Below are 24,867 nucleotides of genomic sequence, written 5' to 3'. Positions count from 1 at the left end.
AGTACTATGGTACTTTTAATACGTGTTTTCCATTTAAAAAATAGTGAATACCCTACGAAAGTACGTCTTGTTTCCTTTTACAAAAAAAGGACTGTGGTGATGTACTTTTGATATTTACCGTGGTACCATGCACTATGGTATTTATATGGTACTGCCAGTTAGTTTTATATATTTTATTTCAGTTGATGTTTATTGTATTTCAGGTAAATACAATACTGTGTACTATGGTATTTATATGGTACTTCAAAGTACTTCCAAAGTGTCATAGTACTACTATGGTATGTGTCCAAAATACGATGGTAGTACCAAGTTGCTTTCCATTTTGTTATTCTGTGGTACTTTATTGTACCTTTATGTAAAGTACTTACAAAAATAAAACACTTATACATTTATACATATATATATATATATATAGAGAGAGAGAGAGAGAGAGAGAGAGAGAGAGAGAGAGAGAGAGAGAGAGAGAGAGAGAGTTTTATATATTTTATTTCAGTTAATGTTTATTGCATTTCAAGTAACTATTTTTTATTGTTTTAATTTAAGTTGACTATATTAACCTTGGGTATACCATGGTACATGTCCAAAATCAATGTCAAAGTGCTTCTGATAAAGAGCACATTACTCGTTGTACACCAATGAATGTCTGATCTGCTGAAGACGCCTCACGCTGCTCTTCTGAATGAGTTTTTCCTTCAGTCGATGGCTCAAATTCTAGTAAAGGTCCGTAAAATGTCCAATTCAACACAGTTTCATTCCTAACACTCAATCAAAATGCTCCACTGGCCCATAATCGGATATCATCACATTTAAAGTCAAAGCGTCCCGCCCGATTGGTCCAGCTCCACAACAGGAGGAGGTTTCTCAGACTCCCTCATCAAGGCCCAAATTGTTCTGGACATCATGTGCCACGAGTCCCGCTGAACGTCCACGAGAGATCTCTCTGGGGACCACTGGCTTCACGCTGAGATTCCCAGCAAATGTCCTCTCCGTGTTCAGGTTATCATCATCAAGGAGCACACTTTGTCATCTTATCAGAGATGACGACGGCACCCCGGGCCACGAAATGATTGTGATTCCACGTAGAAAGTCTGAAGCGCTGGAGAGAACCTGCTGTGAGGAAACTTCTAAAAGGCCTCCTCTAAAGGTCTCTTTCAATCCCGATATGTCCCTCTTTTTCCCCATCAACACCTCACTACCATCATGTCTCAAGATATATACGGTGAGATGGCCTTGATTATTAAGAGAAATATTAAGAATATGTCTTCTTAAAGCTGATGTAATTTAGATCTAACTCCTTAGAGGTGTGCAATATTTCAATATTAAAACACTTTGTTTTTATCCTCGTTCAATTTGATGACTTTAAGTAAAACATTTGTATTTTGACGACTTTCACTCAAAAATAAATAGATTTACCTACATTTTTAAGATTGATGTATTTGAATTGCATATAATATTTCTACCCATTTGGATTACACAGTTTTAACACAAACTAAAAAAAAAAAAATAAAAAAAAAATAATGTGATGCATATTTAAACAGGTAATATTCCTGCACTCCAAAAATTATGGAATAGTTAATCATTACTGTTAAAAAAACTGCATCTATTGGATTTTAATTAAATAATCATATTTTCAAAATGCATTGATTCAAATTGCTTGAAGCATAAATCTGTAAATAAATCATAAATTAAATAATCTATATAAATCATAAATAAATTATTCAGTAAAAATATAAAACGAGCATGGTTAAAATATGCTAGCTGTGGATCAAAAATCAATTAGTCAAAATGTATGAGACTGAAACAAATTGGATTTATTGATGATAAACATACACTAAGCGGCCACTTTATTAGGTTCACCTTGCTAGTACTGAGTTGAAATCTCTTTTGCCTTCAAAACTGCCTTAATTGGGGATATTTGGGGATATTTCATTTAATTAATCAATCAACGATACTATTGATCAGCATTACCAAACGTGGACGTTCCACTAGAAACAAACATTGATGTATTGTTTTAATTTAATACTGTGAAGCTGTTTTGATACAACCTATGTTGTGAAAAGCGCTATATAAATAGACTTGACTTGACTTGACTTGACTTGACTTGACTTGACTTGACTTGACTTGACTTGACTTGACTTGACTTGACTTGACTTGACTTGACTATTCACGGCAGAGATTCAACAAGGTGCTGGAAACATTCCTCAGAGATTTTGGTCCATATTGTCATAATCACACAGTTGCTGCAGATTTATCAGCTGCACATCCATGATGTGAATCTCCCGTTCCTCCACATCCAAAAGCTGCTCTACTGGATTGATATCTGGAGACTGTGAAGATCATTTGTGTTTAGTGAACTCACTGTCATGTTCAAGAAACCAGTTTGAGAGGATTTGAGCTTTGAGGCACAGTGTGTTATCCTGCTGGAAGTAGCCATTAGAAGATGGGAACACTGTGGTCATAAAGGGATGGACACGGTCAGCAACAATACTCAGGTCGGCTGTGGAGTTTAAATGATGCTCAGTTGGTACTAAGAGGACGAAAGTGTGCCAAGAAAATATCCAACACACCTTCACAACACCAGCAGCCTGAACCGCTGATACAAGACAGGATGGACCCATGCTTTAGTGTTGTTTACACCAAACTCTGACCCTACAATCTCAATGTTGCAGCAGAAATCGAGACTCATCAGACCAGGCAATGTTTTTCCAATCTTCTATTGTCCAGTTTTGGTGAGTCTGTGTGAATTGTAGCCTCAGTTTGCTGTTCTCATCTGACAGGAGTGGCATCGGTGTGTGTTCTGGTTCTGCTTCAAGGTTTGACACGTTCAGAGATGCTCTTCTGCATACCTTGGATGTAGCGAGTGGTTATTTGAGATACTGTTGCCAGTCTGGCCATTCTCCGTTGACATCAACAAGGCATTTTCACCCGCAGAACTGCCGCTCACTGGATATTTTCTCTTTTTCAGCCCATTCTCTGTAAACCCTAGAGATGGTTGTGTGTGAAAATCCCAGTAGATCAGCAGATTCTGAAATACTCAGACCAGCGCGTATGGCACCAACAACAACCATGCCACATTCAGTCACTTAAATCAGTTTTCTTCCCCATTCTGATGCTCATTTTGATGTTCAGTAGATCATCTAGACCATAGCTGTCTCATTCAAAGACAGCGTCCACCGGAGGACGCGTTTGTCGGCAGCATACATCATTGAGGCTGATTCATTTCGGTAAATTAACCTTTACATTCCATTTATGCATGACTGACAAATATGCATCACAAATAAATTTTATTAGTTTGTTTATGTTATAACTGTGTGATCCTAATGGATGGGAATTTTCCACCAGAACATCTGTCTGTATTATAGTCGGTTCAGATATAATTTTGTGAAATTCAGGAACTTGAAGGTGATAACACCTTATGACAATATGTCTATTGTCTGAAAGCACATCCAACAGGAAAGGAAGAAAGTTAATCTATTACAGTAGGACAGCACCATCAGGCTTCAGGATGGTAAAACATCATTGATTTGGCCAGCGGGCGGAACAGGGATAGAATAAACACCAACGTGTTAAGACTGAAAATGGATTTTTAAATATGTATTCATTGATTTTCTGGTCTCTAAGTGTTCCGCTGTGACGTGTTATTTTGCAAAAGAGAGGGATATGAAAAGAAGCATAAACTAATTTGCCTTCAATCGTATTAATTAAAGCAAAACAGTCAAGCGTGAGTCAGCGTTTGAGCTTTTACTGTCCTTCAAACTGAGAGTGATGACAATAATAATCAAATCAACACACAGACGTTTGTTTGTTCAGGGAACATCAGTACTTTTGGCTCTGGAGGTGAGATGGTGACGTTTATTTAGATGTGCAAAAGAGGATTTTTCTTTAAAGCTTTTAAATAATTATTCTGAATGACATGCTGAAAAGCCCGACTGATTTTAATCATAGAAAGGACATGTAAAAGCATTTACATTAATGCATTTGGCAGATACTGGTATCCAAAGCAACTTGTATTGTATTCAATGTGTGCAATTTATCAGAACATGTATTTTCTCGGATTCATATCCATGACTTTGGTGTATCTGGCGCTAGCAATGCTAAGGTCACGGTTAGGAATGCATGAACTGAAAAACTGTATAACCTAAATGCAATGTAAATCACTCTGAATAAAAGCATCTGCCAAATGTAAAAGTAATTGAAATGCACTAAAACTTAGTACTTTTTGTCCTGTTTTCCAGTACAAATATCTAAACATTCTTAAATGTACAGGGCCGGAGTGGGGCCACTTTTCAGCCCGGGAGTTTCAGGCCCAAGACCGGCCCACTTTTTCCATGGTGGAATTCCAAATTAGCACTTTTTCCAAATTGGATAAATGAAGCAACAGTTCAGCTCTTACTATTGTGTAGTTTGTATTAATACCATGGTTCAACAAATAATGTAAAGGTTAAATAATAATTCACTTAGACTTTATAAGAAGCAATTGGGACTTTATTTCACACAATTCTGACTTTATATCTCGCAATTCTGACTTTATAACACACAATTGCGACTTTATATCACAATTCTGACTTTATATCTCGCAATTCTGACTTTATAACACGAAATTGCGACTTTATTTCACGCAATTGTGACTTTATATCTCGCAATTCTGACTTTATTACACGCAATTGCGACTTTATTTCACGCAATTCTGAATTTATATCTCGCAATTCTGAGAAATAAAGTCAGAATTGTGAGATAAAAAGTCGCAATTATCTTTTAAAATGTTTTATTCTGTGGCGGAAACAAGCTTCCATACCTCCTGGCCTCTTCCTCCCATCCATCCTCCCTGACGCGGACCGTTACGGTAGGGCCGGCCCAGCTATTGGTAGGCGCCGGCGGTGCCGCGGTAGCCTACCTGAGAAAACGTTTTGGAAAAGACGGGCTATGGACCCAACCAACTCTATAGGAGGGGAGGGGAGAACTCCCTCACATGGTACAACCCATGCAGAGGCTGCGCGCTGCGGCTGCGGTGTCAGAATGCGGAACGTGTAATGTAACTAACGTTACGTGACAAATGTGAAAAAAAAAAAATGTGAAAAGTGAAGCGGCCCACCGGGAATTCTCCCGATTCTCCCGATTACCCACCCCGGGCCTGTATATGTACATGCTACATTAACATGAGAAGCAAAATAGCATACGATGTTTAATTAATTAAGACTTTTAAATAGCTTTTGTTTTCTGAAAAATGCATCAAAATTATGATTTTGCTTAAAACAAGAAAAAAATAAAATAAATATATATATATATATATATATATATATATATATATTGGCAGACATTGTGTAGGAAAACTTTGAGCCATGCATATTTTAAGTAGTCTCCAAAACTCCAACGTGTCTAGAGCGCATCCGCTTACATGCACTAACCATAGATCCAAATTATATGAACAATGTATAGTCCAAGCTCTCCTTTCTGAAACATTTGCTGTCCAGAACAGCTCATAAAACAGGCTGCTGTTAAATCCTATGACAGATTACAGTAATAGATAATGCAAGGGATGACATTTATAAAACAAACAGCTCCATAAATTGCTGGTAATGCCAATGGTGGATGTGTGTCCTCCCTCCGTGAGCAGAACACACCATCTATCTGCAGCACTAGCACATGCACATTCGATTAAAACACAAATAGTGTGATTAAAACCACAGTACACATATTGTACTGTGATTATGGTTAGGTTACTGTGGTTTATTATGAGCAAAATAACATTAGCAGTCACAGTATTCTGTTTACATGAGCTCCAGCTTAATCACGGTACTGTCTTAATCACACTATAGGGATTCATGTAAATGGAACCATTGATGAATAATTCAGAAATAAAAGGAGAATTGGATATAATGTCTACACATAAAACCACATCTGAAAGTCACCAGAAATTGATGCAAAAAGTGAAGATAGATAGATGGTTCATAAATCATACTATTTTTTTTGCTGTTCAAAATGGTTCAGGGTTCTAGAAATATTTTCAAATTCTGGTTTCAGATCAGAATTTGAAAATATTTCCAGAACCCTGAACCATTTTGAACAGCAAAAAAATGTGTTAGTGAAAGTGACTAATGTGAAGGGTAATGGTAACCCATACTTAGAATTTGTCCTCTGCATTTAACCCATCCAAGTAAGTGCACACACAAGAGGAGCAGTGAGTAGTGAACACACACACACTGCAAACAGTGTTAACAGGTTTTATGCACACAATGCCATAGTTTCATACATTCATGAGCGAAGCTAATGAGGTCTGCTCTGATCTGTTGGCCTGAAACATTAGCAACACATGAAACGGGACATCAAGGAGCTTGTTCAATGTTTCATTTGATGGTATTTTTCCTGGCGAGGCTCACCTGATTGATGTGCTTCAGTTTATCAATGACTTGATTGATCACCGGGTCGGCCTCCTTCACTTTGACTTCTGGGTTTTCTGCCTGGGCTTTAATCCCATTGCCAACCACTCGCAGAGTGTAGCTATAAAGACAAAAAAGGATAAAGAATGAGAGACGGATGTTGAGTGGGTGTCGTTTCTTTGGATTCATTTCCAATTTTTCAGTGCAAAGGCAGTTGAAGCTTTGTTGTTGGCTTGATGGGGAAGACCTTACATGAACCAACTACATTTATCAGCATAGCAAAGAAAAAGGCGAGAAGAATCCCTGAAAAACCCACAAGAGCCTGAGACGGGACAAATAACTCAAGCCACACTAAAAAGCGATAGGACCTCAGGCTGAGAGACAGATTGGGGTTTATGTGGGGCAGAATGGATGTGTGCTGTGATTGGCCGCAGATAAGACGCACTAGTGCAGAGAAAGCACTGCTGACAAATGACATGAAATATTACAATTCTTTATGGGTGAATTCGTTTTACACCAATGCTAGAATCTGCCCATCCTATTGAGACTCACCTTGAGAAGGACACATAAAAAGTAAAGCCTTCAAACACTGAGGACAAATATATGAATGAATAGCAAAATGCACTGTGGACACAGGTTATCAACTCTGTTTACAAGCAATAAAAAACATCTTTATGGACCTGAAAAACTCTTTCTTAAATTCCCCCTGTGGTGAAGATATTAATGTTGTTTATGTGTCTCTGTGGTGTTTTTAATGTGCTTTAAGACAAACCATGTGCAAATTCATAAGTCGACAGCATTGCTGAGTATTTTCTCCTTAAAACTGCAGTGAACCAAAGACAGTCTCAAAAACACGCTTTGAAATCGCTGGTGTTTCTGACGTCACAAACGACCTTGTAACCAATCAGATCAACGTGTAATCGTCAATGAGTGAATCTCTGAGCTGAGTGAGTGAGTGGAGGCGGGGCTCATTTGCATATTCATAGAACCACGTATACTAAATGAGGCAAGGGTGTCGAGTTACATTCAAGATATTTTAAGGCATGAAGATTTTTTTTTTTTTTTTTTTCAAGGAAAAAACATTTAAATATGACATTTTGGTGATCAAAGATGAGTTTTAAGGGAAATTATTGACTAAAGGGGCCTTTAAGAAACTGGGCTTGAGTATTTTAAATAAGTTTAGTAAAGCTATTACAGTCCCCCTGTGGGGAAAAACAAGCTTTTAATGTTGTTTATAAGTTTATGTGGTGTTTTTAATATGCTTTAAGACAAACCATGTGCAAATTCATAAGTCGACAGCATTGCTGAGTATTTTCTCCTTAAAACTGCAGTGAACCAAAGACAGTCTCAAAAACACGCTTTGAAAACGCTGGTGTTTCTGACGTCACAAACGACCTTGTAACCAATCAGATCAACGTGTAATCGTCAATGAGTGAATCTCTGAGCTGAGTGAGTGAGTGGAGGCGGGGCTCATTTGCATATTCATAGAACCACGTATACTAAATGAGGCAAGGGTGTCGAGTTACATTCAAGATATTTTAAGGCATGAAGATTTTTTTTTTTTTTTTTTTCAAGGAAAAAACATTTAAATATGACATTTTGGTGATCAAAGATGAGTTTTAAGGGAAATTATTGACTAAAGGGGCCTTTAAGAAACTGGGCTTGAGTATTTTAAATAAGTTTAGTAAAGCTATTACAGTCCCCCTGTGGGGAAAAACAAGCTTTTAATGTTGTTTATAAGTTTATGTGGTGTTTTTAATATGCTTTAAGACAAACCATGTGCAAATTCAAAGTCAAAACCATTACTGAGTATTTTCTCCTTAAAACTGCAGTGAACCAAAGACAGTCTCAAAAACACGCTTTGAAATCGCTGATAATATTCAGATAATATGCACATATAGATAATATTTAGAATATTAACATTCATTTTACTTTCAGATGTTTTGAGCAGCTATTGATGCAAAACCTTCTGATTGCAAAGCCTAAACCTTTTACCAACAAGGACGTACCATAGTAATACTATGCCATTGTTTAAAGTACACTGGAGTACCATGTAAATACTACTGTATATGAATATGGTATCATTCAGTACAGTAGGCAATATCAAAGTACCAGGGATCCTGCTAGTACCTGTTTTGTAAAAGAGTCAGATTAAAACTACGGAAATAAAGGACACAAAAAAACATGAAAATAAGACAAAAACATGCAACTTATGTCACGCTGAGCCTCCCATCACGCACGAGCATGTAGTTTCACCTCAGCAGTGTGTCTGAATAGAGGACGTGAGACAAAAAGCCCCTCAGAACACACTGAGCTGTCTCCTGTGCTGCTTTGATTCCAGCTTAAGGCAGAAGAGGTGTGTGTGTGAGTGTGTGTGTGTGTGTAGCTCAGGGCTGTCACTTAGCCATTCCAGCTCTTTCCACACACTCATCTGAATAACGCTCTGAGAGAAAGACACGCACTTCAGTAGAATGCAGATGCTCCAGAAATACATGCTAAGTCTCACTGTGTGTTTTGTGCTCTTAGGCTCGGAGAAAAATTGATTTAAGGGGTTGAAGTGGAAAATTTAAGACTGACGAAACGACAAAAAACAAATACCGACTTCTCAATTTTTCAACATAAAAAAAACGACACCAGCAAACAGCTTGTCATCGGCTTAACAAAATTAGTGATGGAAGATTGTAAAACAAATATAGTGTGCTTGTGATCATTCACAACTACTCAGAATACCCTAACAACTGCATAGCAACACACTAAAATAACACTACACTTTTCCTTCCATTGACTTCCATTCATTCTCCACAAACGCAAGTTCACGCGAAAAGTTTTGCATTCCGTTGCATTGCAAAGTTCAAGTTTGGTGACCAATAAAAGATTGATATGTCACGGCGTGGATGAATTAAAAGAACAATGTTTTTGCAGTAAAGCTGAGTAGATTGTACATGTTTGTTCATGAGTCATGATGATTCCTAATACAAGTCGCCAAAATATCTGAAAACCAAGATACTTGTTTGTTAGTTGCAATGAAGATCTAACGCTTTTAAATGGCAGCTATTAAAATCTCTCCCTTATTTAAGAGTTAGCAATGTCTGACTTGATTAATATTGATTCATCAGCATGCAGGTCAGTTGCAAACATGTGCACTTCAAAAAACAAGAAAGAAAATCCCTTAAAAGAGCAGCAATAACTGGAGAGCGAATGTGCCACACTACTCTCACTGTGGCACAGACATTTCACTAATATTTCATAACACACTCACAGAACAGTCTCGCAGGGTGTCGGATGATAAAAAAAAAAAAAATCCCAACATGCAGAACACTTCTCCATACATGCACATGTGCCATTCACTGGCTTTTACAAAAGAGAAACTAGATCAGAGAGAGTATTTATCTGGCAAGGATTGACAGACAGCATTGTGAGGCTAGAGCAGATATTCCTACAAACTCGCTCAATCACGACGCTCTTCAATCGCTCTTCTGGTGTGCCAGCGCCAGAGATGGATAATTTGAAGAAAGTTTTTTTTTCTTCTTCATCCACAGCCTATGAATGATGGGATAGTGTGGGTGTGCATACATATGAGCAGAATTGTCTTTTTAAAGACATCAATCATAAAACTTTACAAATTTACACTGCAGTGGCGCACAACGCCTCATTACGCATTTTAGTGCTCAACAAACCACCCACCAAACGATCCGCGTAATGAGAAATGTAACTGCGGCTGACATTACAGGCATATCACAATCAAAACCATTTCATTTGCCTCGCATAAAACACAAGCCTGTTTTCGCTCTTATGGCCAAAACAGACATCGAAGAGTTTGGAAAACATGAACTAGTCTTATATAACACACAGCTCGCCTCTGAAATATGATCAGATGAAGAAAAATAGCCAATAGCTGCAAATCTCTTAGCTCATAATCATATCAATTATTAGTATTATAAAGGTGCATTTTATATACTATGTGAAATCTATATTCAGTAGAGATATATTCAGACAAACATAAGCAGCCTTTGCAAGACATAACACAAATAATAGTAATAATGGTTCTTGCTCTTTTTATTATTATTAAAGTTGATTGACAAATATAACCAGTCAGGGCGGGCCCGCGGCATAGGCGGAATAAGCAAATGCTAGGGGCGCCACTCATCCATAGTGAACAAGTGATTATTTTTTTTACTAATACTATTTTAAAACCATAAATTCGAAATACTACCAAAAAAAAAAAAAAAAAAAAACTCCACAAAAACTTAACTAAGTCCCCCGACTCCGGTCCGGTGCATCAATCTTCCCCCGCCCAGCGTGTGCGTCAGAAACAGAGCGCGCGCGATCAGTTGTTGGTAATTTGTTGTGTTGCGTCGCCTCTCACCACGTCCACCTGTAGCACCCCTGTAGAAACGGCCCTGGCAGCTCGCGCCAGGTCTAGACACGGTGAAAGTTACCCGATTGTGACGGATGGCCGAATTTACATGACACATTATAAATTAGCTATATAGTCTGCAATAGATACAGTGTCAAAAAGAAGAGAAGAGGATAAAAGGGGATAAAGACAGAGGTAAAGTGATGGAATGAATGAACAGTTTATGTAATTGCATAGTAGTAAGATACTATATGATACTTAATGGCAGTTATTTTTACCTTAAACTTTATGCTAGCAGTCGTTCTGAGTTCTCCAGAGGCTCCAGACAGTGTGATTTTAGTAACAATCATGTCAGTTTTTTAGACGCATTTACTATCACTTTTTTAATTAATGTTTTACTCTTTGTGCAGTTTTGGGGGGGGAAATATGGCTTTTTTTTTCTTCTTTATTTTTTGCCAAAATTAGTATGATATTTATTTATATACAGGTTTAATAAAATAGCAATGTTTTATGTAAAATTCACATTTAAGAAGAAATTTCTGTTTCAATCATGGTGAAAACATGAAACGTGCCATAGTTTAGTGGAAGATTGCTACCATCAACTGGAAAACAAACACTTTTGCTTGTGCTCTATGAATAGTTTGTGCATAAATGACATTTGGACGATTACATCACTGTTTTATCCAGAGTGCTAAATTAATAACTTATTTACAACAAAATTAAACCATCACTGAACTTACTTAAGCTGGACTGTGACACTATTTTCTTCTAGAGCTGCTGTACAGGAGAAGCAAACTTTTTTGCGTTATTTTCCCGTTATCGCTGTAAAGCTGCCTTGAAATAATCGTATAAAAAGCAAATAAAAGTGACTTGACTTGAATGCTAGATGTAATACTCTTGCTATTTGTGTTTAGGCTGTAATGTGTGTGCATATATATATATATATATATATATAGAGAGAGAGAGAGAGAGAGAGAGAGAGAGGCTAAATAATCATGAACACAATGACGGGGTGAAATGGGCTGTGATGCATGGGGCACCAGGTAAAATCTTGCCTAGGGCAGCAAACTGGTCAGGGCCGGCCCTGTAACCAGTCTACAAAATATTTTACTCATTGACAATTTTTATGATTATGACCATGATGATGATCATAATGATGATAATAATAAACATAATAATAGCAATAATAATTGTTTTTTTCTTATTATTATTGTTAAAATATAATAATACTAATAGTACTACTACAACAACTATTACTAATAATACTAATACTAATAATTGTTCTTTTCATTATTATTATTATTATTAAAATGTGATGAGAATAATTATGATAATTATAATTTATTTTTCTTTTTTTTTACACGGCATCATAATGATAGGGTGTTTGATGGTGTTTTCGATGGTTAAAGAGTACTTCACGTTGTGGCAGAGAAAACTCCTAAACATGGTAATACCACTGCAATGCAAGGCCTCGAGTGGCTAATTGCTTTAATAGTGTATTACACAAGAGGCCAGCGCTGGTGAGAGACCCACAGAGAAGGTCTGTAATTGCAGGATTGTATAAGAGTCAATCAGAGCTGTTGTTCAGGCCTTGCAGAAACCTGCCGTTATTTCAGCCCATCTGCAGGCACTTCTCCTTCACAGCAGATGTGCTTTTACATGTTTTTAAGTACTTTCTTCCCTCCAATACAGACAAGTGTTGTGTGGAGCTTTTAATAAGGTCAACTGGGGAAGCTGTACTATATTTTAAGCTACTTACTTTCTCCTTCTTCATGCCGAGCTTTTCTTAACAGGTGGTCTGCTGTAGCTTTCACTATATACTTGGATATTTTTGTACCTTAATATATATACAATTTCATTTATTTTATTTAATATCTAGCATTTTTAAAAGGGCTTTTAGTCTTTATTTTCATTGCTGTCCTTCAAATTCACATACTGAATGTTGATCTGTGGGGTTTTCACTGTGAAATGGTGGTGGTTATTTTAATGACTCAAAAGTACAAGAGAATTGAGAGGCAGTTGTGTCCAAATGAAGGAAAATTGTTTTTCATTTGTGAAACGTAATGATTCTGCAATACAGAGACTCAAATCATTTGCCAGTGTTGCTAGCTCAAGATCTGCAATTATAAAACTATAATGTTTCAGAGTAAAAACAGAGCTATATTAGAGATGCACCGATCGACCGGCCAGGGACCGGAATCAGACGATTTTGTGAGTCGCAAGAACCAAAATGAGTGGCTTACTGCTCGTAAACGGTCAAATACATACAACATTATGTCAAAATGCTCGTCTTGGGGAATATTCAGTTAAAAATAGTCAGTTTTGGAACCTAATTAGTTGAGAAAGATAACGCAAGTTGTGTAACAGTATATTTGATCCGTGCATGAACTCTGTCTGTCATATTAATAAAAGAACAAAAGACAAAGAGAAAATCACTTTCTGCTCTTGATGACCAATTGTAAGCATTAATCTATATTTCATTTTTACAATGAAGCTTATCCAGTGTTATTTTACATTTAATTACTTTAATTTCTGTAGTATTTCTTACCTGAATATACTCTATACCCACCTGAAAAAAAAAATCACATCTCTCTTTATTCTATTGCATTAATTTGTGCTGTTGTTTGAAATTAGTTTATTTGTTCTTATTTTATTACTGTCTTTTTACTTTTTTTTTTTTTTTTTTTTAATGAAAATAAAATGTAGCATTGAAGAAAAGTAGATTTTTGTTTGTATATGCTGTCAATTTAAGTACTTTGAAAGAAAATCAGAATCAGCAAAAATATTGGTATCGGCAGGACATACTTACAAAGGAATCGGCCAAGAAAATTGCAATTTGCAAATATATATATACAGTATATACAAAAAATTAAATATATATATATATATATATACAGCTCTGGGAAAAATTAAGATACCACTGCAAAATTATCAGTTTGTCTGGTTTTACTATTTATAGGTATGTGTTTGGGTAAAAATTAATTAATCTATAAACCACTGACAACATTTCTCCCAAATTCCAAATACAAATATTGTCATTTAGAGCATTTATTTGCAGAAAACGACAACTGGTCAAAATAACAAAAAAGATGCAGTGTTGTCATATTCATTTTTAAACAACACAATACTAATGTTTTAACTTAGGAAGAGTTCAGAAATCAATATTTGGTGGAATAACCCTGATTTTCAATCACAGCTTCCATGCATCTTGGCATGCTCTCCACCAGTCTTTCACATTGTCAGAGCAGAAGGAAGCAATTTTTCTTCCACGTATCAAAAGCCAAATAAGACATTTTCATTTAATTTTACAATTATAATCAACTAAATTGTCACACCTCAACACATGAAAGAAATCTGTGCTAGTCAAGCCATTGTATAATGGGCAAATACACCCGACAACCTGAACCCACCTGTGAACTACAATCTTTGATCGTAACAGCTCAGAATCCTGTCAGGCCCTTTTTCTCGGGACGTGAACAGTGTTATGGTGAGACTGAAGATGAAGGAATAATGATTTGTGCCCATTTTGGTGTGATTGCAGAATTGAGGGAGAAATCAAGTGAATCACTCCAGCAGCTGTTTCCTCATCGTCTGTAACATCTCGAGAGCCCCCCGGGTCTCCTCAGGAAATAAAACCATCTAAATGTATCCGTGTTCTTCGGCGTAAATTCAGCGAGACAGCGGTGTTAATTAAAAGAAATAACGGCTGAGATTGAATGCAATTGCTGTGAAAGGAAATGGGACGGGGAGTTTGGAAGGCAGACGTCGCACACAGCGCACAAACGCTTCGCCTCTGTTACGGAGCATGACTGCCACCCTGGAGCTCAATGCCAACATCTAAACAAACATGAATATGATGATTAAATACATAATTACACTGACTCTTTGGTGGATCCCGCTTTGCATTGCAAACAGAAAAAGAAAAGGAAAAAAAAGGTTTCCTTTATCTCATTTTGCCTGGTTTTTCAAAAACAACATAAATAGACTTGAGAAGTATAAAAGAGGAATATTTACCTTGAAATACACTTATTTATCTTGGAAGACTTATTTTTAAGTATAAGCTTTACTATATTTACTTGTATTTATGCTTGAAACAAGAAAAAAAAAAATCTCTGAAGTCTTAATATATTATAAAAAAATTTATTGGATATATTTATCTTGGATTACATTTATTTCTCTGGGCAAATTGTTTTTGTCTTATTTAAAGTGTAATCTTTACTAAATTTACTTTAAAAAAAAATACAATTTATTCTCTGAAGTCATACTATCTTATGCAATTTTTCAAGTATATTTATCATGAATTAAGTATCTCTTGACAAATTATTTTTGTTTTATTTTAAGTCTAATCTTCTTTAAATGTACTTGTATTTATGTCTAAAACAAGAAAAACAATAAAAAAAAGTATGCAATCTTATCTTATGCACTTTTTCTTCAAAAGTGCATTGATTGATTTAAGGATTTTTTGATTTTAAGCCAAAAATGTTAATATTTTTTTGCAGTATGCTACAAAGAGAGAGTCCTGAACAAAAGCAAAGCTGGCCACGCAGTCGTCCATTAAACTGCAACTCCTGCGTTCCAATCAATGAGACCCCCGAGCCATAAACGCCCATTGATCTGTGCCAGGGGCAAAGTGTGGCATTAGCCAACAGGCATTCAAGGGAAGCAAGGCTTTCTGGGCATTCTGTGTTTTTCAAAAGGTCACTTTCTATTGTGTATAATCCTTACTTGGCTCTTTACTCCAACAACTAAAGGCACTGACGCCTCGACTTCTGCTTCAACAGCGTTACCTGCTGAGAGAACCACAACACAACTGCAGAGAGAGCTGAAAAGAGAAGTTTGTATAGAGGTCAGCAATAAAAATCTAAGTCTTTTCTAATAATATATAATATCTGTTAGGGTGGTACAGTATATCCTGGATATTACAGCAGCTTTACACCACTTACAAGTGAGAAAAACATTTGTTATACTAAGGGCAACACCTTTGCTAATTTATTTTTAATTAATACTGAATTCATTTTTACTGATATTTTATACATGACTTTGAATGCATCACTTCCAATCAGAATTTAAATTCATTACTATCAGTTCATTTTAAATGTGACCGTTTTGAGTCTTATTAACACTGCTATAAATGTGTATCAGTAAAAAAATTTAAAAATGATTATTGTTTTGCATCCATACAATTTTAAATAAAAATAGAAAATAAACTGTAAATTAAAAAAAAATTAAAAAAAATTATAATATGTATATATATATATATATATATATATATATATATATATATATATATATATATATATATATATATATATATATATGTGTGTGTGTGTATTTTGTTGTTGAATTTCTAGCAATATATAGGCTAAACAAAAATAATAATTTAAAATAAATAATTATCAATTATCATGCAATTTTTTAAAACTTTGATATAACATTCAATTCCAAGATGATATAATTTTTTTTTTGTGATATTGGCCATCTCTAACTTGAAAAGAAAAGAAATACTCAGAGGTCCTGTACATGCTTAGAAGTGCAATGCAATAGTGCAATGATGCAATTGCATTAGTAGTGCATTAGTAGTTGCATTGCACTATGTACTTTTGCAGAATGCAATGCAATAGTAGTGTGTACTTATTTTCTTGGTAACAGCATATTGCAGTTTACAAGCAGTTGATGCCCCACAAATCACTGGTCTTAGCGTTTACACGCGAGGATACAAAGAAACAGATATTATCCGATTCCTCTGCTGTTATGTGACCATTCAGCTCAGGAAAAACTCTTTTATTGATGTTGATATATTAGCAGTCATTTCCCAGAACAATTACATGAAGATGAAATAAAGCGGCCCTGCATAGCCTTCAAAAACCCAAAGCTGCAGCAAAAAAATCATGTCGATTAATAACCCTCTGAAGAGCTTTGACTGGGCTAAATTATAAAACGTCTCCATCATGATATGAAAGCTGCTTTGCCAGAATCTTTAGGCTCCAAGTTCTTGTCGTAATAATTTGTATGGGTTATACTCTGCACAAAAGAAGAATTAATCTGTGACTTGATTAATTCGCTTTCAAAAAAGCAAAGTCGAAAACCACAGGCCATTACCTTATGCATCTTCATAAATAACTTTCTTTATGGAAAGCTTTATTAAAATAGGGTCCAAAATTAAGTCAACAAGAGACAAATTGATACAAATAAAAGCTTTGGTGAGCAAATAAACCAAATATGAAACTGCAACATATGGTTAAAAACAAATTGTGAGAATAATGATATGAAAAAAGGGTGTAGTATTTTGTAAATTTCACAATTGATTACAAAGAAAAGACTGAAATAGTATTTTCTTGTAAAACGCACCCTTTCTGTCTATTACAATGTTACGCCAGTAGGTGGCAACAAGTGACCTCTTTATGAGAGAATCATTGAGTCATTCACTCGAACGATTCATTCAAAACATTGATTCATTCAGGAACGAATCAATTGACTCTCTACATGAGAAAATCAGTGATTCATCCACTAATTCTTTCAGGGATGAAATAGACACTGCACATTATACACTGCACGGCCAAAAAAAAAAATGTATTCGCTGTATGGATTTAAATGCTTAAGAGTCTATGATTGGATCATTATTGCAGTGATTATTATGTAATTTGTTAGCATGTTACATGTTTGCCAACAGTTCTTCTAACCCTAGTGTGTAGTTTTCATTTCTTAAACAACCATGTAGGAAGACACATTATGGCCGTATTCCAGGATGACAATGCCAAGATTCATCAGGCTCAAATTATGAAAGAATGGTTGGGAATCATTTTCACAGTCCAGATCTTAAATTCATTGAAAGTCTTTGGGATGTGCTGGAGGAGACTTTACAGAGTGCTGGACTCTTGCATTGACAACACAGGATCTTGACCAAAAATTAATTCACCTCTTGATGGAAATAGCATCACAACATTCATTTCCATCAAGAGGTGCATCAATTTGTTGCAACAAGGGTGTGACGAATTATGTGCTGATTTATTGCATGTCCAAATTGCGGTTAAGGCAAACCACAAATATGAGAAAAAGTAATTGCAACGCTTGCCTTTGCAAACACTAACACTACTAACATAATCCCAAAACACCAGAGAGTCCATATTAAGTTAAGCAAAAACAAAACACTCTATTGTTTTTCTTTCAGAGCGAAACAAAAAGCTGGACATCTCCAATAACATTCATCTGACAGAAATCGATGTAAACAGGAGATTGTGCTTCTCTGTGCTCCGTTTCTTCCTGTCTTTGTCAATTGTGTTGTTTTTCTGACCCTCAATTTGCACTGTCAGAAATGTTACATCATTCCGCTTGCGCTGACCCTTGTTCTGCTCTCTGTCTAGCTGAACAGATGCTAAACGACTGCTTGCTCTGGGCCTGGCGGGACATGGTTCATCGTGAACTTCCCTGATGACTTCTCCAGCTTTGCTTTTCCAAAGAAGCGGCGTCAGAAAGCAAACCGACGAGTGAACGAGACCCTCCACAGCGCGAGCATGCGCGTAATTTGCACGGGGGTTACGGGGGTTATGACTCCCCCAAAAATCTGATCCAGCTAATATAACCCCCCCAAAATCATCACATCATTCAGATTAAAATAAATATGAAATATTCCGAATGAATACTTTTGTTCGTTTTCTTTATTTCATTTGCCAGCAAGAAAGATAGTATCATATTTTAAATAATCTGTAATGTACCCCCCGCCTACCGCACCGCCGACTACTTGGTATTACCCAACCCGCTTTCTCTACCAAGTTTGTTCACTATTTTGCGCAGTCGCTGGGATGAATGGTTGGAGAAAGCTGACGGTGCATGCTAACGGATGGAAAGATGAAAAAGGACACTGAAAGGCAGCCAGACAACAATTTTTCATTGTTGGTCGACACCATTTTTTACAGTCTATGGTCGACACCAGCCAAAAAGAGGAAAAATCCTGACCAAACGGAGGTGCGTTTCTCAAAGTGTGAGGCGCGGGCGCGGGCGCGTGCGCGGCCCACTGCTGGGGGGGAATAGAGACATGACAAATGGGGCGCGACAAACAGGTTTTGTGCCCATCTTTTTAATTCCTTTATTTATTGCCCATACACTCAAAACAAAACAAAGACACATTTAAATGTAAGCCTTGCTGAACCTTTTTACACGTAAGTTTAAAAGTTTTTCAAGGCGACCGTTATTGATCGTAGTAGCTAGGCTATCACTTTATGGTTCCCACGGAGACGCGTCATTCATTGCTTGTCACACCGCAGCCACAATAGCGCTGAATGAATGACTGATGATCTGCTTTTATTTCTTTTTATTCAAAATTTCACAAATTTGTTAGCTATAGCAGGATATATCTGATATTCCGATTGTCAAATATGTGCAAGTGGATGTGTTTTGTTGTTTAAACACCTTTATAACGATCGCGTTAGTTGTATGCGCAACGTATTTTAGGTAAGTTATCTTAAAATACCTAAAAACAAAAATACGTAAATTATTAGGAATTTACCACCTCCGGCTCAATTTGAGATGATTATCATTATTTTTTTTATAATTTTTTTGTTCTTTTTGCAGTTTGCAAAGTGACAAAATGAATCAAAGCACAACTAGTCCACACTTTCCCAGTTTCTGAATTTGATGTTATCAGAGGCTAAATGCAAACACAATTTTTTTTATCTACTTTTGAGTCTTATTTCATGCAAAGTGATAATATAATTGCACTTTCATTTTCTCTATTTGAAAGTTTTTAATGCTGTTATTTGATGTTAAATTTTTAAAATGTGATGTTAATAAAATACATTTCAACAGATAAACAAAGATTTTGTTAGTGGATGGTGAGTTTTGGTGATGCCCACCAATATGTGAAATCTGTTCAGAATAAAGGTGCAAGCTGCACTCCAGTGTGCCACCCTATATTGTGTAATATTGAGAGTTGAATTGTGCATAATACATTTGCTGCATGTAGGTGCCAATACAGTGATGCAATTGATTAATCTTTAAGTTCTTTTTTTTTATTTATTTTTTTTATTTTTTATAAGATATTGAACACACAAAAAATCAGTTAAGTGGAAGCTGCCACTGCTGGCTAGTGCTTAAACACTTAATTTAACTACTGTGTCATTATGGCATAAATAGTCAAGTGAACAGCTGCATTTACGTTAAGTAGCCTAAATCAGTAAAAGTATCACAATGTATTTCTAAAACAGGAACGGCAAATTACCTTTTACACAAGAAAATTATTAAATAAATTAATTAATAAATATGCCGCGAGTTTAACCCCCCCAATGGTAGACCCAAAGTTACGCCCTTGAGCGCGAGCAAAGGGTAAAAGGTGCCAATCATCACGATATGCCGGTCTACAGGAACGACAGACAATATACGGCCACTATACAGGTGCATTAAACTTCCCGTGGTGCAGAAACACCTACTGTTTGAGCGCAAGACTCACGTCGCGCGTAATGAGTGTTTCGCTTTTCCAGGGCAAGTGGATCCTGACAGACGTCACCTTTTCAAAGGGAGCTGTCTACGGATTGAGCCCAAATAAAATTGTCACGCCACATGAGCTCTCTCCTGGAAAACCTCTCTTATAGAGTTGCCACGTAGAGAACCGCCATCAAGCAGATATAATAGACATCACACTCGTCCTCTATCGCTCCGCAACGATTCACTGTTATGTACGTGTGTTCACCGGCATTCTCCGCTTTGATTTTATGCCACGATCATACATCTTTCCCTGCTCTGAGAATTGCACTCCACGTATTGATTCCAAGTCAATTTTATAGTCCAGTGGTCTCGGGGCTCGACTGCCTGGATCACCCTGTCTCTGTCCGTATTTATGTTTCCACATGACATCTCGACGGAGTCATTTTCACGTGGACAATCACGTTACCAGGGAAACAGTCTCACACAATTGCTCTTTATGAGACACAGAAAACATCCCTTCCCCAAGCCGTCGGTCTCTTCCCACGGCGTTGAGTGGCTCAGTGGAAATACTTACATATGCATTGAATTTGTGACACAACAATGTTTATTCAAAACGGCAAGCCGGGAGATTTCCGGACCCAGACAAACATCTTCATGGCATCATTAAGCACCACAGATCTTGTTTGGTTTGTGCATGGCGAACAATTTCTCAAACGCATCTGCGGCACAATCACCACTAGAGAAATTTATACTCATCCCTCAGTTTTCTTTCTTGTTTCTAAACACACAAAAAATAGTGAAGCAAACTTAAAACAGCCACAACCAAAAATAAGTCATCTTGGTCTCTCTTTTACTTTTCATGCATGTGCATTTGTACTACTCCACCTTACTCTTCAAACTACTGATTATTATATATATATATATATATATAATTTTTTTTTTTTTTTTTTTTTTGTCTAAATGCATTGCTTGCAATATTCCTTATTTGCAATTTGCATATAGGTGACTAAATGTACACTACCATTCAAACGTTTTGGCTTTTTAATGTTTAATGTTTCCTAAAGTCTTTTATGTTTCAGCAAGTCGGCATTTATTTGATCGGAAACCGTAATATAGTTGTCACGTGTGGTTGCAGGAAGGCAGACGAAGATGAGGATATATGTCTCAAATGCGGCCTCATCTGTTCGGTAAAGCTATTATTCTTGCAGGCTTTGGTGCAGATTGTTTTATTGCGTTTCATCATGTCATAAATAGTTTTCTGTGTACTTCTGTATGGTTTCATTCACTCATGCAGCTGCAGATGGCCTTGGGCGCTCGTGTTCAGTCTCTGTCTTCATTTAAGATGCTTCAGTATCATCTGAGGGTCTCTCGGCCCTGGCCCGTCTCTCTGGATAAAGACACTCAGACTCTGGCCTCTTCTGATGTTTTGAAACCTGTACTATAGCTCCAGATTGTCAAATGAAACAGAAAACCTAAACAGTTCTCCACCATCCGCATGTTTCCTCTGAGGACTGCAGATATACAGCACTGTTAAGATGTGAGCTTGGGTCTGAGACAGAAAATAAGGTGGAAAATTATGTTAGTTTTTACTTTTCTAAGCAATCACTGTTATTTGCAACGCCTCCGGGCTGCTATTCCGGGCATCCAAGACCACGGGTCCTATTTTAACGATCTGAAACGCAAGTATCAAACGCGAAACGCAAGTAACTTTGTAGGTGGATCTCAGGCGCTGTTGCTATTATACCGGCGGGATAAGTGACTCTTGCGCCCGACGCAAATCTAAAATGGGTTGATCTAAAGTAGCTTCATTATTCATAGGTGTGGTTTGGGCGTAACGTGAAATAAACCAATCAGAGCGTCATCTCACATTCCCTTTAAGAGCAGGCGTGCTTGTTCCATGGCGGATTGCTATTATAACGGCATATTTGCCAGGAGCGGTTCACAGCCGAGGAGACCGACGTTCTCGTCAGGGCCGTAAAAGACACTTTGTCAGGTGTCCTAATATACCTTTGTGTCTTGCCACTATTGGTCAAACAGGTTTGATCCATCATTACTACAATTAGCCTGAATAATTTGGGTAAATGTGTAAGATAGATTTATGCCTATTTTTTCACATCCTCATGGACCACAATGATTTCCCTCATGTGGTAATATTTTTCCTTGTAATTATGAATGGTTTGCAAAAATGTGAACTGCTGCGTCTGTGTGTAGATGAGAGAAGCAAAGTGTATGCATGTTGGGCACACACTACATTATGGCCAAGCATGCGCCCTTAAAATAGCATCTGAACGCGCCACTGAAAACGCACCACTGACTTTAGACTAGGTTTTTCCTGGTCAGTGGCGGAATTGTTTTCTGAAACTGCAAAATAGCACCAGGGAACGTTTGCGCCGGAACACGCCTCCTCTTTTCGCTGAACCTCCCCCGGGAGCGCAAGTTCATTCCCTAATTTACTGACGTGCATCTGTGGAGGGAAAAGTCCGCTGTGCGCGGGTGCAAAATAGGAATGATACATGCATTGGTGTACAAAGTCAATTGCGCTGGGTGCAAGATAGGGCCCCAAGTCTATCTACTTGAAAGGGGGAATCCTGAAATCTCAAAAACTGCTGGCTGAACTCACAATTAAAATGATTAAATCTGATATGAACTGTCGCATAAATGTTGTTTCTAATGCTCAAACAATGATTTGAAAAAGCTTATTTTTCAGGCTAGACCAACACTTCCTGGTCTAACACTTCCAATATGCTATTTATTTTCAAAAAAGTTCAGCAAAGGTCACGTCTAGACGCTTGGTTAGCATTCTACACCAAACAACAATGCAGCACAAGGAGTTAAGACTCGGCCAATTATTTCCTCTGTCTTTCTGGTACGGATCATCGAGCTGCCAGTCTCCACACATCTGCATTCTGTTTGATCCAATTTATAGAGCTGGGCTGAGAGGACAGCGTCTGAAACCAGAATCACAGTGGATTGCTCTACTCCACTTTATCTACTTCAGTTAAATTACTTCGGCATCAGATTGAACCCTCAGACTCGGAGAGGAATGACAAAAATGAGCAAGAGAAAGAAAGAAAGAGAAAAATGCTTGGTTTCGGGAAACAGTATGGCGTCATCCCAATTTAAGGTTATCTGATGCTCTTTCTTTGGTCCGAGCCACCAGGGAACAGATGCTGGAGCTTTTCTTCGCAGTGAGTTATTCCGATGGCCACTGATTGACGTGGAACAATCAGCAGGGACACAGGATATTTTGGCAGTGATGTCTATCCGTCTTATCACAACATGCATATGGATGAGAAAGTCTCTTGAGCATTTTTTTTTCTCTTTCAACAATGAAAGGCACATTAAATATTGAAGATAACAAAACTGAAATCCCATAGAGTGTAACAGATTTAAGAAGATTGCAGAATTGCTGCATGCAAATTTACTCTTCATGCTGTGCTAGTGGTAGACTATCTGCCCTTAACTTTATTATGCTTTGACCCTGATATGTTCAATATAATTAATAAAAGATCAAATCAATATAGCAAATAATTTAATTAAAATGTTAAATAAATTTAAATATATATAAAAAATAGAATTAAAATAAATGCATATTATTAAAACAATAAAAATAATAACATTATAAATATAGAATATTAATAAGCAATTTAGCTATTTGAATGTTGAAATATTTGTAGTCAACTAATTCTGAATTGTTTTTTTTTTTAATTGTTTTTTTTACTTTAACCATTATGATTTTATCTATAATGAAATGTCCTGTAATACAATAAAATTGTTGCATTATTATTTTTTTTTATTTTTATTTTTTTGATAATGGCAGTTTAACATCTGTCCACTTTTATCGGATTAGGTCAGAAGTACATATAAAAATTAAAAAGGGTTTAATTTCAAAAGTATTAACAAAAGCATCATTGGGATCTCTGGGACCCTGAACAGAAAGAAAGTCAAGTCAATTTAACAGAAAATGAAGGTTAATTATGTAATTCAGAGTGGTGTACAACTCTCTCTCACAAAAGGTGAACCAAATAAATTAGCATTCCGGATTTGTCCACTGATACTAATGGAATTTTCCAGAGGGCTGGTTTGAGAGAGGTCCCGAAGTTAATGAATCAAACAACGAGGTGTTTGTGCCTTGACCGAACTCAAACGTGCTTCTCAAGGGCAACTTTGACTGTTTAGAGTAGCATACTATCATACTACTCTTACAAGTTCTGAAGTATGCAGTATATATAACTGTGCACATGTGGACATATATTCTCTGTATGAATTGAATGCATGATTTTTAACATCTCTATTTTGAATCCATATTTGACAAAAGGTACACAAAAACTGAATAAAAAACTAAAAACTATGTATTTCCAAGATGATCAGTGGATGCTACGCATGTGCAACCTGAAGAGCTCAATGCACGTGATAAGTATAGCACTACTAACTTTTTTTAATAGCAAGCACAATACTATGGAAGCTTGTTTCCGCCACTGAATAAAAAATAAAAAAGGGTATTTCTGACTTTTTATTTTTACAATTGCAAATTTATATCTCGCAATTCTGGCTTTTTTCTCGCAAATGTGAGTTTATTTCTCACAATTATGGCTTTTGTACTTGCAGTTCTGACTTTTGTTCTTGCAACAGTGAGTTATCTTGCAATTCTGACTTTTTCTCAGAATTAGGTGATATAAACTCTCAATCGCGATAAAAAAAATCAAAATTGCAAGA

The 24,867-nt window shown here is 36.7% G+C and overlaps 1 protein-coding gene across 2 annotated transcripts in view; it reads right to left on the bottom strand.

Moving 5' to 3' along the window:
- Positions 1-24,867, bottom strand: part of gpc5a (glypican 5a) — a 160,064-nt gene that overhangs the window by 69,490 nt on the left and 65,707 nt on the right. For both annotated transcript variants that reach the window (XR_013819645.1, XM_079856740.1), the window contains exon 6: positions 6,378-6,498. Coding sequence is in view for 1 of the 2 variants with exons in the window: in XM_079856740.1 (XP_079712866.1) it covers positions 6,378-6,498 (121 nt within the window). In the remaining variant the exon portion in view is untranslated. The remainder of the gene's footprint in view (positions 1-6,377; positions 6,499-24,867) is intronic.

This window comes from Squalius cephalus (genome assembly GCF_949319135.1).
Source record: "Squalius cephalus genome assembly, chromosome: 2".
NCBI lineage: Eukaryota > Metazoa > Chordata > Actinopteri > Cypriniformes > Leuciscidae > Squalius > Squalius cephalus.
Note: the sequence above shows the minus strand (reverse complement) of the source record. Positions and strands in the feature narration are given on the sequence as shown.